Source organism: Coturnix japonica, chromosome 7, assembly GCF_054131305.1.
Source record: "Coturnix japonica strain WE chromosome 7, WE-NBRP24, whole genome shotgun sequence".
Taxonomy (NCBI): Eukaryota; Metazoa; Chordata; class Aves; order Galliformes; family Phasianidae; genus Coturnix; species Coturnix japonica.
This window is the reverse complement of record NC_140669.1, coordinates 32950622-32964845: the sequence shown is the minus strand read 5'-3', so window position 1 is coordinate 32964845 and position 14224 is coordinate 32950622. Positions and strand designations below refer to the sequence as shown.

The 14224-nt window shown below is 43.4% G+C and overlaps 1 protein-coding gene across 1 annotated transcript in view; it reads left to right on the top strand.

Annotated features, from left to right (window-relative positions):
- NDUFA10 (NADH:ubiquinone oxidoreductase subunit A10) overlaps window positions 1-13822 on the top strand; it is a 35558-nt gene extending 21736 nt beyond the window's left edge. Inside the window, exons 9-10 of the mRNA XM_015867812.2 lie at window positions 3557-3665; window positions 13368-13822. Coding sequence (XP_015723298.2) covers window positions 3557-3665; window positions 13368-13436 — 178 coding nt within the window. The 3' untranslated portion in view covers window positions 13437-13822. The remainder of the gene's footprint in view (window positions 1-3556; window positions 3666-13367) is intronic.
- Window positions 13823-14224: the final 402 nt, after the last annotated feature.

The window sequence follows — 14224 nt, the reverse complement described above, 5'->3', positions numbered from 1 at the left end:
CGGAAAGCAAATGGGATCCTGGGCTCCATCAGGAGAGGGGTGGTCAGCAGGGATAGGGAGGTGATCGTCCCTCTCTACTCTGCTCTTGTGAGGCCCCATCTGGAGTACTGTGTCCAGGTGTGGAGCCCTCAGTACAAAAAAGATATGGAGATTTTGGAAAGGGTCCAGAGGAGGGACAGGAAGATGATCAGGGGGCTGGAGCACCTCCCCTATGAGGACAGGCTGAGGGAGTTGGGTTTGTTCAGCCTGGAGAAGAGAAGGTTGCGGGGTGACCTCATTGCAGCCTTTCAGTACCTGAAGGGAACTTACTCCCGGGAGGGGAGTAAACTCTTCGAAAGGGCTGATAATAGCAGGACTAGGGGAAATGGTTTTAAGTTGAAGGAGGGAAGATTTAGGTTGGATGTTAGGGGAAAGTTCTTTACTAGAAGAGTGGTTAGGTCCTGGAACAGGCTGCCCAGGGAGGTTGTGGATGCCCCGTCCTTGGAGGTGTTCAAGACCAGGTTGGACGGGGCCCTGGGCAACCTGATCTAGTAAAGGTGTATGTTTGGTGGCCCTGCCAGGCAGGGGGGTTGGAACTACATGATCCTTGAGGTCCCTTCCAACCCGGGTAATTCTGTGATTCTGTGATTCTGTGAACAGAGGAAGGAATGCCACCTGCTCGCTCAAGTTATCCCCAAGAAGTTACTGTGTCTTGGATTTGAAGCTCATATCAAGGTGTGTTCAGGAGAACCTTTTCTCTTTCCTCAGCGTGTTGTGAGTGTATGCAAAGTAAGTGTATGTAGAAGCTTCTGGAGAAGAGGTCAGAGCTACCCTTTGCTATAGCATAGCTGCATGTGTGATTCCAGTGTAGCCATGAGAACTCTAGCTAATAGGATTCTGGACCGTTGTAATGGTGAGCTAAAATCTAGTGTTTCTGTGGTATTAGCACTGTGCAGTCACTTGCATGCTCATGGACAGCTGCAATGCTGTGTAATCTTATGGGTAGGTAAAGTGCACTCTGGTAGCAGCATTACTGCATTATGCTTTGACAAGATATGGTTAAGTGCCTGACAACAATAAATAGTGGTGCTTTTGTACTGGAGGAGAGAGAAAGCTCAGGGAACTTAATAGGTGCCTGTAAATGCTTCCTGCTGAGCAGTGAATTAGTTCTGGCAAGCAAATGTGGTTTTGTGGTTACAGTCGTTGTTGTGGCAGGTGTCCTTGGGTGGTGCTTTTATTTAGTATGCCAGAGTATTTCTGAAGGTATAAAGCAGAGATGAGCCTGGAGAAGCCATCTTTGGCAGCGTTAGGTTTGCATTTATTTTCTGTTGTATAGCATTTTCTTTGGAAGCAGCAGTACTAAGAGCAAAGGATTGGTAAGAGCAGCAGGTTGTCTGTCTAGGTCACCAAGTAAAATAAATTGTACCTGGTAATTTTAAAGGGTAATTCCCATTTGGCTGGGGGAATTCCTGGAGGATTCCTGGAGGAATAGATTAGCTGCAGGCTGGTTGACTGCTGGACTTGCTTTGTGCCTGTGTCAAATTATATTTTACATATGCCTGGACAGATTTTATCTGCATTCTCCGACAGGCTCATCAAGTCCAGAACAACTGCTGGTGTTTGGCAGGATGCTGTCTCTCCTATTTCTATAGAACATTTGTGTGGGGAGAAGGCATGGAAATGTTTATTCAACGGTAAATAAGTGGGTATTCCACAGGATATGCTGATAAGCCCTGCTTGCAAGTAGTCCTCTTCAATTCTTAGCTCTGTGTCATCTTTGCTGCTTGTCTGTGCTCTCTGCGCAGTGAAAGTGCAGATGAAAGCTCAGGACATCAGTACTGACCCAAGGCATGGATGGAGGGTGGACTGTGCGTAAGGAGTGAAGAGTTGATAGCTGAAGGGCTGCTCTCTGATCATTTTTTGTTTAGTTAGCCTTGGGCCCTAGAAATAGCTGGTGCAAAGGTGCTCTGCTCTAAATATACCAGGACTCTAAAATAAAACCATAATCGGATTGCAGCTCTGGGCAGGCTTTTCCACCCTCAGTTATCCAAGATCTGGAGTGGAAAGGATTGGAGGGGTCTGTGAGAGGGGTAGTGCTCACACATCGTAAGAACAGCTTTCTTTGTGCTAGTGAGGAAGCGAATGAGGGCTCTTCCTCCTGGTTTTCAGCATGTGAATACCACGGGGTTTGTCAACTTCAGTTTTCTTCTTCAGCTGAATGCTCCTACTGCTTGTTTGTGTCAGAAAGCTGTCCCTGGTGGGTGCAGTTCCACATCTGCACTGTGCAAAGGGACAACTTAAATGCAACATGAACCTCCCTGGATTTGCCATTTGACTTTTTGTGTCTTACACTGCAGAGCCACAGACCTCCAGAGTGCTTAAGGTCACAGTGTGTCATTCCACAGGCTTCAGAATAGAATGCAGTGCGATCCTTCTGCTTTGGTTTGCCCAGAGGGTTAGAAAATACTTAATTTTTGTGTAGATGCTAGAATAGTTTGTATGGGATATCCTTGGTGTTGATCCTGGCACTTTAAATGGGCATTTCTCCTTGTCTTTTTTTCTATTCATCTCTTACTGTGTTTCCTTACTGACTAGTCTGAGCAGGATAGTTTGCAGTGTGCATGTCAGTATGTGTTAGTGGTCTCGTTTGCTAATTGAAACTGTGAGGTGAGTTCCTAAACTTTGCAGTTTAGGGGGAAAAAATGCTAGAAGGCAGGTAGTTTCACCTTACCTCGGGGCATATGTTTCATTTGTGTCCACCAGGAAAAGCAGTTTAACTAACAACACAATTAGTTGAATAGCTCTCGGATTCAGAACTTGGTCACTGTCCATTGCAATGGACAGCAGATGTGTTTTCCCTTGATGCACATAGGTGGCACTGTTGATCTGCAAATTAATAGCTGTAGGCAGAAGGTGGCTTTCTAGCAGTTTCTCAGACCTTTAAAAATTGGGATATTTGGAAGTGCTGGCTCTGGGTGCTGTAGATTTTTGGGGAATCCTGCTATTTGCACCCTTTGTCACTAAGCTGTCCTACCAGCTGCTGCAGCAGACTTCCCCTCATTGCTCCCAGGTGGGATGTTGGGGGTACTGCCTGCTTCCAACCAATCTGTTTGCTTCAGCGCCCTTTAAAATGAGAGCTTTAGGAGGAAGAGTGCTGTCTTCTTGTAATCCTTGCGCGGGTTCATTTGTGAAAGCAAATGAAACGGGAAAGGTAATTAAGTGAAGTTTTACTATAGCACGTGGAATGTTATAGCACTAGCAGTTTTACCTTGTTCAGGTATGAAGGCAAAAAGAGGTGTCTAAAAGGAGGTTCCCAGGAGTGGCAGAGCCTCTCTGGGGGAGGTAAAACCTTGGGGAGGAACTGGAAAAGGAAGAAGTTGTAGCAGGAACAAGCTGGGGGCAAGGAGGGAGAGGTTATGTGTACATCATATGCAGAAAAGAGGCAAAAGTTGTCAGAACTACTTCACAGCAAAACAGTTCTTTAATATTTGGTCAAACTCAGAACTGGTCTTGCTTTCTCCTGGGCAGGATCTGGACTAACCCTATTTTTCTTTTTCTTTCCCTTGTTTCTCCTCAGTGTTCAGGATAAAGATGGAGTGCTGGATCCTGTAGCTATCCCTCGGTTCATTCCAGAAATCACAATTGGAGGCACTGAATACGATAAAATCTATTACGAATTTCGATCGGTAAGTAACCATGGAAGGGGAGCACTTGTCCAACAGCCAAACAACAGTCCCTGAAACAGTGGGAGTGCATTTACCACTGTCCTGTGCACAGTGTTAATCTCATGTACACAGATGAGCATTTCAAAGAGCGAGTTCTGGGTTTTGCCTGGATCCCCACTTTATTTTTGAAGTCTAGCTCCTACATAAGAGGAATAATGAAACAAATGGTTTGTTTCGTAAGCTGATTTTCTTTTTTGATCTTTAGATGTGGACTAAAGGATAAGTGGTTTTTCCTTTGTCTTTGTTTCTCCTGCCCTGATTAGTCTCTGACCTCTGAAATCTAAAATAATCCTTTGAGTCAAACAAGAAAATTGGAAACCCATGGCGACTAAAGAAGGCTGCTTATAAAACCCTTGGGGAGGGGGTGTTTTTCTGAAGTGGGCTGAGGAGGTAGGAACATTACATTGGATCTTGAAACTGTTGTTGCTTTAAATAGTTTGTTTCTGTAAGCGGGCACACATCCAAAGCCTGTTGTGGCCCAGCACTCTCATACACCTCATGCAGGCTCCCACACAATGTTTTAATTAGCTGCTTGCCTTTCTGATTCTGCAGACAATGGCTTCCAATTGACTTAGCACTTTGTCTTATTGGTTATTGTTGTTCAGCTGGCATGGGGTCCTGCCCTACCATGCAGCATTCTCCTAAGGCCCAGGTGTTGTGAATTCTCATCAGAGAAATCGTGGCACTGATGGCAATTAAGTAATGATGATTGGACAAACAGAAGTTGCAGGTGATGGTTCATTTTCGAGTTGCGTTGAAATCTTCTATGGTTGCTGGGTTTTTGTTTATTTTCCTAAAAATCACAAAGGGAAAGGAATACCTGTATGAATTGTTTCTAACCAGTGCAAATCTCAGTCTAAGAGTTTGTGAAGTCCTTCACTCTAAGAGATGCCCACGTGTGTGCAGCGTGTACTTCATAATGGCTGTCAGCACACAACATCCATCTGCACTGAGCTTTCTTCCCATAGATGATAGGGTTTTTTGGCTGAAACATCACTTAGCAGCGGAGCTGGGAGTTGCTGAGGCCGCCTGTCACACAGCTAGGTGTGACCTCAGAGCTGTGTGTTGGAAGCAGGGGGACTACTTCTGAAAGCCCCCCTTTTTTTTCATCTAGCTGTACAACAGTACATTCATCTGTGTGTTGGTATGTAACTGGGTACATCCTGCCTCCTCAGATAGCTGCCTTCAGGGAGAAGTCACTTCTCTTGAGCAGAGGGGTGCTTAGGAGTAGGTATATGAATACCTGGGGAAGAAAGCTGGGATCTTGGATTGCTCTGCTCGATGCCAGTTAGTTGGCAGCAGGAGCCTAAGCTTTTCATTGCAAAAAACATTGCCAAAATAAAATCTCCCATCTGCGGGCATGCTTTTAGGCCCTGATTCAGGGAAGTTAGTATGGAAAGTGATAATGTCATTTGGGATAAGGAGGAGTCGTGTGATTCACAAAGAATTCTGTTAAATCCAGACAATACCCACTAGTATTTTTTTCTCTTCTGGATACTTAAACTCTTGTAAGCCCTCAGGCACGGGGAATGTGCACAGTGGAAAAGATGTGAAGCATTCCTGCTTTGCTTAAGCTACTAGAAAGGTGAGCACAGAGCCAGCCCCACATGCTGTTTAATATTCTGACAATCCAATTGTTTGCATTGAAACTTAAGAGCTGCGTTTTTCCTCCAACTTTGCTTAGCAAACAAAGTTGTGAGTTTCTGCTTGCTTGCATTCAGAGGTAATATAGCACAACACCAAGCAGCACAGACAGGAGAAGCAGATGAACTGTAGATGCTGGGTTTGATGGGAGGGAGTCTCAGCTCATAAACCCTCGCCTTGCCCATGTCTGTGCACAGATGGTTGCAGCTCTGCTACCACTCTTGCGTTTGAAGACAGATAAAGATTTTAGGCTCACGTGACTTGTAAATAAAGGCTTAATTATGGTGTAATTACAGAATTTGAACTTTTCCTTGTGGGAAATGCGTGCTTTTAAAGTTAGAGTAATGATGTTTACCAAATAAACACAATGATTTGTGTAGGGGATTTTTCTTCCTCGGCAGTCCTGTAACTAGTTATACATCCCTGGTCATACAAATAGGCAACTGCTGTGCTTTTCTGAGCTGCATGCACACAATTCATGCTGCCTAATAACGGTGGTTTACAGGGATTTGTGAATTCCAGGCAGAAGCTGGGTTTTGTTCAAAATATCAATTAGTCACAAGCAACTGAGGAGGAGGAAGGAAATGCTTCTCAGGGAGCGAGATTTGAGTACATTTTCCTTTCCTCAAACTCATGAGGTAACCACATACAGCTCTGAACAGCAGAAGATTGCTTTTTATGTATATCCTCTTTATTTCTTCTGTAAATGTTCTTTTCCTATGTGAGGAGGTGGCTTTCTGCCTCTTTCTCTTAGCGTGGAGTCATCTGGCAGGGCTCAGACGTTCTGTTCAGGCATTCATAAACTTCTAAAGATGCTTTTCTGGCAAGGGAAAAAGTAACCTTTTAGTCAGGGTATGTAGATCAGAGATAAGCATGTTCATTCTTAAGTGAAGTAACATTATTTTAGGAACTGTCAGACTAGTAAAGACTTGAATCCTATGGGGTTTTTTTTGTCTTTTTCCACAACTGCTGCATCTCTGCACTTTCTTCCAACCACTCACAGTCCCACAGATAGTGCTTCAAACTCCATGTGCACCACATGAAGCTGGGGCACATAGGCAGATGTGTTTGCAGAGAGGACAAAACCAAACGATTCTGTGCACTTAAATAATGTGCTTGTGTACTTCACACTCCCAAATGGTGTTGGCAAGTCCTGCCTGAATCTCCTAGGGATGGTGAAAAGAGCATGTTTATGTGCATGCTCTTTGCTGTCTCCATAGAGGTGCAGTTGTCTGAGCTTCATATTCAGACTGTCACCTATGTTTTTACCCCAGTGTTTTTAAAGAGAGATCTAAGAAATCCTGGAGGAGAACAAGGCTATTTTCAGTAGAATGCTATAAAATGCAGCTTGCATCCAATGCTTTCGGTTTTTTGTTGTTTTTTTTTTCTATCTTCTCTCCAGGGGGTAAGGATGTGCAGTGGGAGTATTGCGTCCTCTTTCTAGCTTGCTGGGATTCTTTAAGTGCATGCGTGGGTGTATATATTAAAGAAAATGAACAAATGCTCAGACACATAAACTCTTCCCACAATACAGGTCCATGCACCTAGAAGTTCCTTTTTGTAATAAAAAACATTTTGATAAAAGATTTACTTTATCTTTTTGTTAGCCCAAGTACAATTGGAAGAAAGGCAGGGATGTGTGCCTTACCCTTGGAGCAGGCAGTTTGTGAAGAATTCTTTGAAGAATTTGTTCTACACTCTTGAACTACCTTCAAAGATGCTTTCTAATGCAATATGAGTTCCGGCTCCAGTGAGTGCATGTGCAGAAGTGATAGTTGTCATCTTTCCATCTGAGGCATCCTTTTGCTCTTGTACCTGATTGGTGAACCCTGTGGCTTCTCTCTCTTTACCCACATACTGCTTTCCCACCCCATGTACTGCCTGTTTGCTGATCCTGGGGTTCCCTTCAACTTCCATCCAGTGATATCTTGCCTTGATCATTCCTGTCCTCCTCCAGACCAAATTGTGCAATGTCCCTTTCTTTCATGAGATAAACTTTGCACTCTCGCCGTACTTACTGCGTGAGGAAAGCAGAGACAAAGGAACTGATTCCTCTCCAGCTATTCCTTCCATCCCTTACACATCTCATATTATATTTGTCACTGCAGCTCTATATAGTGTGAAATCAATGCAGTGAGCTTTACTGTGGTGGATAACTCTTGTGGGGTGGTACACACCTTAGCCTTTGGCCTCAGATCTTACACAGGCTTGCTGCAGCATTACACAAGCATATACGCACATATACATAATCTGCTCTGTGTGGATAAATAGAGCATCAGAGAAGTTATGGTTTTGCTTTTGTTTTTTTACAGAATCCTGTAGCTTTTCACATTTTACTCAGGTAACAAGAGTTGGCTTCCATGCTAGTCTTGCCTTGCAGAATTCAGGAGTTTAGGTTATTCTCTTTTTTTTTCTTCTTTCTATGTTTGTAATTATATCAAAGGTGGATACCATGGTAACAATCTTCTGTTTTTCCTCTCCTGCCATTTTTTTTCCTTGTCTTGCCAAACTTCTTGTTTTTTAGGACCAAGGATTCCTGTTCCATTTCGTATTTTTATGGAGCTGTTTGACAGTTGTAATGCCCAGCCCTATCTGCTTTTGGATTCAGGAGGGAATGAAAACAGGCAAGCAGTAAATTAGGAAAAGCTCAATTTATTTTTGCTGCTTTATCTCTGCACAAATATTTTTAGCCATTTCTAAAATAAAGGAAGATGTTGCCTGGCTAGATAGCTACAGGACTACAGGAACCCAAGGAACTACTAAAAATGAAGGTTAATAAAGTTGTTTCTGAAGGTTTTCGGGGAAAGGGTGGGAATAGGCTCATGATCTGCTTCTGTTTCCTTCTCACTGGTCCTCCTCTGTTCTCATCAATCTTCAGTGTGCATGGGAAGCGTGAAAAGTTTGAATAACCCATCTTCTGCTTTGGAACCATGTAGCTTCTCTTTCCTGCTTACCTTCAAGGATAGCATGGACAATAGGCAAAGATATCCATCCCAAATATGGGGGGGGGAGGAGGACTTTGAGTGGCCTTGGGACTGTGTCAGATCTCTCTTCAGTTTTGTTTTAGATGACAAGTCATGCTGTCCCAGGCACTGGGTGCCTACCTAAATCAAAAAGGCAGTAACATCCTGCTGCCATCATGCTTTTCTCCTGATAGTATCTTTATAGCAGGAAGCACTCTCGGGGTTTCTTAATGTAGAAATGGTGTTGGAAGAGCTGCTTTCACTTATGGTCACAGAATGGCTTGGGTTGGATGAGTTCTTAAAGATCATCCAGTTCCAGCCTGAGTTCTGTTGGCAGTCCTGTTGTAAGGAGCTTTTTGCATTGTGCCTGCCCAGCTAAAGAAATGAATCTACAGTTAGCTAAGTCTTTGTGCCTCATGTTTGGTTGCTTTTTCCTGTGGTAGACAGCAGACCCTGCACTATGAGGTGGGTAATTGGTGTTCTTAACACGCTCTTTCCTAAGGAAAAACAAAGTATTCTGCCTGTGTGGAGTATAGCTAATGTTGCAAGTTGACACTGGAAAATCACTGCAGCAAAATATTTAGCAGTGCCCTGTTGCTTATTTATTCTTGGCTGCCTTGCAAAAGCAAAGCTGGAGATATACATTAGATTGTTTATGGTGTTTGTAGTTGTTCAGATTGCAGGTTACAAATTCCTTTCTACAGATCAGATTCCTGCTGATACTCAGCTATGTGGTTTGAAGTGAAAATGCTTCGGCTTTAAAGAAATGAGCCATGTCCTCCTTATGGACACTTATCTTTCCATAGGATCTTTAATGACTTCTCTGTGTTTTGTTGGGTGGGGTTTTTTTGGTTGTTTTTTGAGAGTTACGTGTTGGTTTTTGTTTTAAATGAATGAATGAAGGGTAGGAATCATTGAACAATTTCACTCAATTGTGTCTGTTTTAACTTCAATTCAGTAAAGCTGAGCGCTGTCTTACCCAGGCTATAGTGAGTGCTCACAGCACTAAGTAAAGGATGGTAGGAGCCAGGCTGTAGGCATACATCTGTCTGTGCCAGCCCTCTGGAAATTAGACTGCACACCTCATGAATGCATGTTTAGGGGTAGAAAGGGAGAGCAGTGATTCTTCCTTGCTCCTGGGATGCTGGAAAAGAAGACAGACTCCAAGCTTATGGATATAGACCTTTTCAGGCTATTAAAACTCTCCAGCGCTCTACCTGTACGTGTTTGGTTTGAAATGATTTTATATGCTGTGGCTGCAGCATATAGCAAACAGCTGGCTAAAGCTGTTTGTTGCTACTCTGCAGCATATACCACTTTAGAGGGCTTTTCATCACCTTTATAGCTTTGACAGGCACTTCTGTGGCAGAGTTCTTAATTTAACTGATGAGATGATCTTGTTTTCATCTTTTTTACTGATGTTCTTTTAAAGTTGAGCAGTTTGATTCCTCTGAGCCGGCTCTACCTTTGCTGGGTAAAACTTATCTCATTAGTTCCTTTCTTCACATAGTGCATTTTATAGCATGTTTCTTGAGTTAATCCCTGCTGCCAGCTCCAGGTTCTGCGATGTATCACAGCAGACCAAAGCTTGATTCTCAGTCTCAGAGAAGTCTCTGTTATCCAGCAGTGATCCTGCAGGAGCTGACATTCACCTCCTCAGGCTGTTGGGTCTCTCTGGAGGGATCTCAGCTCCCACTTGCATTTCCGGGGCTGCTTCAGCTGTGAGCTGCAGTCCTGTCTTACAAAGCATATGTCTAGATTGCCACAGTGGTAACCACATGGGAAAGACTGTAGCTGATGATGCCAGGGATGTTGGGTGGGATTTGTCTGACCCTACGTGCTGCTACACTTATTTTCCTTGGGAACGTTTGGTAGAGGTCATGCATAATAAGATGAACTACTGTTGCTGTTGTTAACATGTCAGTTAAGTTGTACCTTTTCTTTAGGCTTATTCAAGTTTGATTTGAAGGTAAAGAGCATGGAGCAGCCCTGTGAATGCACCAGCCACTTGAAAGTGATGTGGCATTGCTGCAAGTTTGACTGGTAAACTTACACTTAATTTCAGCTCATGGAAGATGATAATCTCTTCGAAGTATTCACTTGATCTCCCATTGAGAGGCTAAATTTATAGTTTATAGTGTCCTTCAGCAAGGGATCCATCTAGCCATTGGCTTTGCTTATTGGCACCTGTATCTTGTTCTGGAAGAAGTCAAATATTTAGCCCCTCTTTCTCACAGGTACTGGTGAGTTTCATGGAGCTGTGTCCCATTTCCCTTCGATCACCTCTCTTCCAGCCATCACCTTTCCTGTCTGTCATATTGGCAGCCTTGGTGCTGGCTGCTTGTTCCCATCCCTGCCCTTATATTGTTGCTGCAGCCAGCAGGCTGGGAGCTTCAGCTTGCTTTAAAGCTAAGGATGCAGGGTGGAGTCTCAGCTTAGCCAATTGCTGGCCCTGAAAGGAGCACATCCTACAGCTTCCCCACATCTCTATGTCTGCCTCCCACCACTTCTCTTTGCAGCTGCTGGGCCGAAGGAGCTCATTGAGTCACTGAAAATAAGCCAGCCAAAAGGAGTGCTTAGCTCCTCACTGGGTGAGGGAGGTGTCTAGGCTTGTGGAATGATACAGCAAGCTGCAGTGAGACGAGATGATGATGAGTACCATAGGTTCTCTCCCTTCTCTTGATATCAAGCTGTGTCTGTTCTATTCTATCCATGCCTAGTTGTGCAGCTTTACTATGGGCAGTTCTGAAAAATACGAGCTTTGAAGGACTCTTCCTCAAAAGTCATCTCTGTTGCTTGTGCCTATAATAGATGATGCACAGAACATAAACTCACATGATTCTGCTTGCTAGGTAAAATGAGATTTGTTTATGTGCAGTTTGGAAGGGTGTTTGGAAGGCCCCTTAGCATACCCTGAAACTCCACTGCTTTTGCCAAGGCCCACTGCGAGTAATGGAGTAGGGATGAATACTTATTATAAAAATTGCTTTGATGTTTTTTGCATGTCTTTAACCAGAGGCACATGTGGAATTTGTTTTGGACAATGAATTTGAATTCTGCTGGGATTGATATTGTGTTGTTTTAAGAGGGGAGGTTTCCCCAGGAATGAAACTGTAAAGTCATGGATGTTCCCAGAGAGCTCCTGTTGCTTTAGTAATCTTGTTATATGGGAATTCTTTTAGGTATCAGAGGGCCAATTATGTGCTGCCCAGAAAGGACCAGGGAGAGATGTTTTTGTGCTAGAATTAATAGATACAGGCTGGTCACAGCAGGTTTGATGCCCTGCCTAATTCACCACTGTAAATTTGTAGGGCAGGGATAGTAATCATTTATTTCCATCTCACATCTCCTCTTTGCTCAGCAGGAGTAACTCTTAACAGGACAGCGTGGTTTCTTCTGATGTTGAGACAAGACATTAAAGACAAGCCGAAATGAAATACCCTAGAAAAACTGATCAAGAATGACTTGTAATAGCTTGTGACAGGGCAGGGTGGTGGATGTCTTATGAAGGAAGTAGAAATCTTCAGCTAGCTGGATGCTTTGTGGAACAAAATCTCTTCTGACATTAAAATAAAGGGGGGAAAAAAGATACTCTACCTTTCTTAAAACAGGCTTCAGCATGGATTAAATGGCTGTTATTGTGGCCTGTGTGTAGATTTCATCAGGGCAGCTCTCTTAAACAGGATACTTGCCCAGTTTCTTTGAAAGGAAAGATCACTAGGAAACCTGGAACCAGGTTTTGTGTGGAGCTGGGTGGACAATCTGTGCTTAATTAATTGTGAAGAGTGCAGCTGATATGCTATTTTGCTTGTTATTTTGTTTTTCATTATTATACCTGCATCTCTTTTGTCTGTGGGATCACTCACTTTATAGTAATTGCCCAACGTGATGACATTAGGTATCGATCCTGTTGCTGGGAGTTGCAGTATCCTGTGGCTTACTTATCTAGTGGGTACAGAGTCTGGTTCACATTTACTCAGGCAGCAACTGCGCTAAAATTTTGCCTTGCTTTAGCAGAACTAGTTGCTAAGAGATGCTTTTGCTGACCTGCTGGTGCAGCCCGCGCTCTCCTAGCCTGCACAGAGCATGTGTGCTGTTTAGCTGTATTGGCAGGCTCTCCCTCACAGTCCTGCATGCTGTGTTAGTAATCTCTTAAAATGGCTGCTACCTAAACAGCCTCTTTCTTCAAATCTTTAAGGCCGAGGGTAGGATGGCTTAGCAGTTGAGTTTGTGATGCTGCCCATGCATGGTCGGCAGGGCTGTGCCCATCCTCTTCCTGAGATGAAAGCTGTTTACTAAGATCGAGAAAAGGAAAATGATGATTATACAGATATATCTAACAAGTGATGCACGAGCAATTGCTCACCACCCCCAGCCGATGCCCAGCTAGCCCCTGAGCAGCATAACAGAGAGAGATGAACTCCTACCACTTCAGAACTCCTTCTACATGATGTCATAGGGTATGGAATGTTCCTTTGGCCAATCTGTGTCAGCTGTACTAACTTTGTTCCCTCTCAGCTCCATGGGCCCTTCACTGCAAATGGCCTTGACTCTGTTCAGCACTGCTTAGCATGCAGCTATAAACATGAGTGTGTTACCAACACTGCTTTTCTCCTAGAACCAAAATACAGCATCTCACCAAGGACTCTGAAGAAAACAGTTCCATCCCAGCTGAAACTAAGACTCTTTATTCCATACCATTTACATCCAGTTTGGGTCCCACAGTTTCTACACGTTCTAACTAATTACCACCACCTATATTATACGGCATCTTGTGCATAGAAATGGGTAACGTGCTTCAGGGAAGAAGTAACGTGTTTTTCCTGTTGGTGAGATATTGGCTTAGTTTATATACATATGTGTTCATATATGGTATTGAGATAGTATTTTCTGTGTGTATTCTCTATTTTTCTCTAGAGGAACTAATTTTTCTACAAGTACCAGTCCTTATTTTGCAAAAAAGATTGCTTATTTCTTTTGCAGTTGCTTTGTAGAGGATCTGAAAGTGTTGGTGAACAGTAACAAAATGCCTGACTGAACTTTCTGTTTTCTCTAGCTTCGTGGTCGCAATTATAGGAAAGGCTACAATGCTGAAGCTGGTGACAAATGGATCTGGCTGAAATGAAATCTGCCTCGCTTGGGAGCCCTAACGGTGATCAACCACAGTGGAGAAGAAGCTGAGTTCAGTGTGCCTGCTCTGCATCAATTCTGTGTAGCACAAAGGAAATGCTGGGTAAATCATCTTCCAGCTACAGCATAAGAGAATAGACTCCTCGAAGGCAAATGCAAATCACCTCATTCTGGTTTGTTCTTCCCTGCTGAATTCAGGGTGCTTTGTCTTTGAATGCTTGATAGCCTGTGTGTAATAGAAAAGTGGTATTGCAGGAGCAGACTTGAGATCAGTGCTGAACTTCTTCATCAAGACTGTGGCATGCTATTATACAGAATTATTGTTGTTTTCCTGAATGAAGAGAAATTAAACCTGTATCCTTCTGGTTCTCACAAAGTTAATTTCTTGCTCTGTCATGCGTGGTGTTTTATTCGCTTCATTAGAAGAGGCCACTGGCTTAAATAATGCGCTCACATCATGTTCTGAAAGTCTCTTAGCAGACATCAGTATCGAAACAACAAAGAGTAGGGACAAGTTGCTGAGAGAAGGAGGGAAGTTTCCTTGATGCAAACAGCAAAAAGGCTGTGCTTAGAAGTAAAGCAAACAAAAAATGAAGATAATTGCCTGCAGCTGTCCTCATAGCTTCTTCCTGTGAATGGGAGCCATAGATCAATGTGTTCGTGGGGTATAAGAGACAGAAGTATTATTTTTGTAAGTCCCCGAAAACCCAAGTTCTTTAATGAATGGTTCATTTGGTATTAGTTAGTCACACAAATGAGCCACCCTTGGCATTGGCTCAAGCA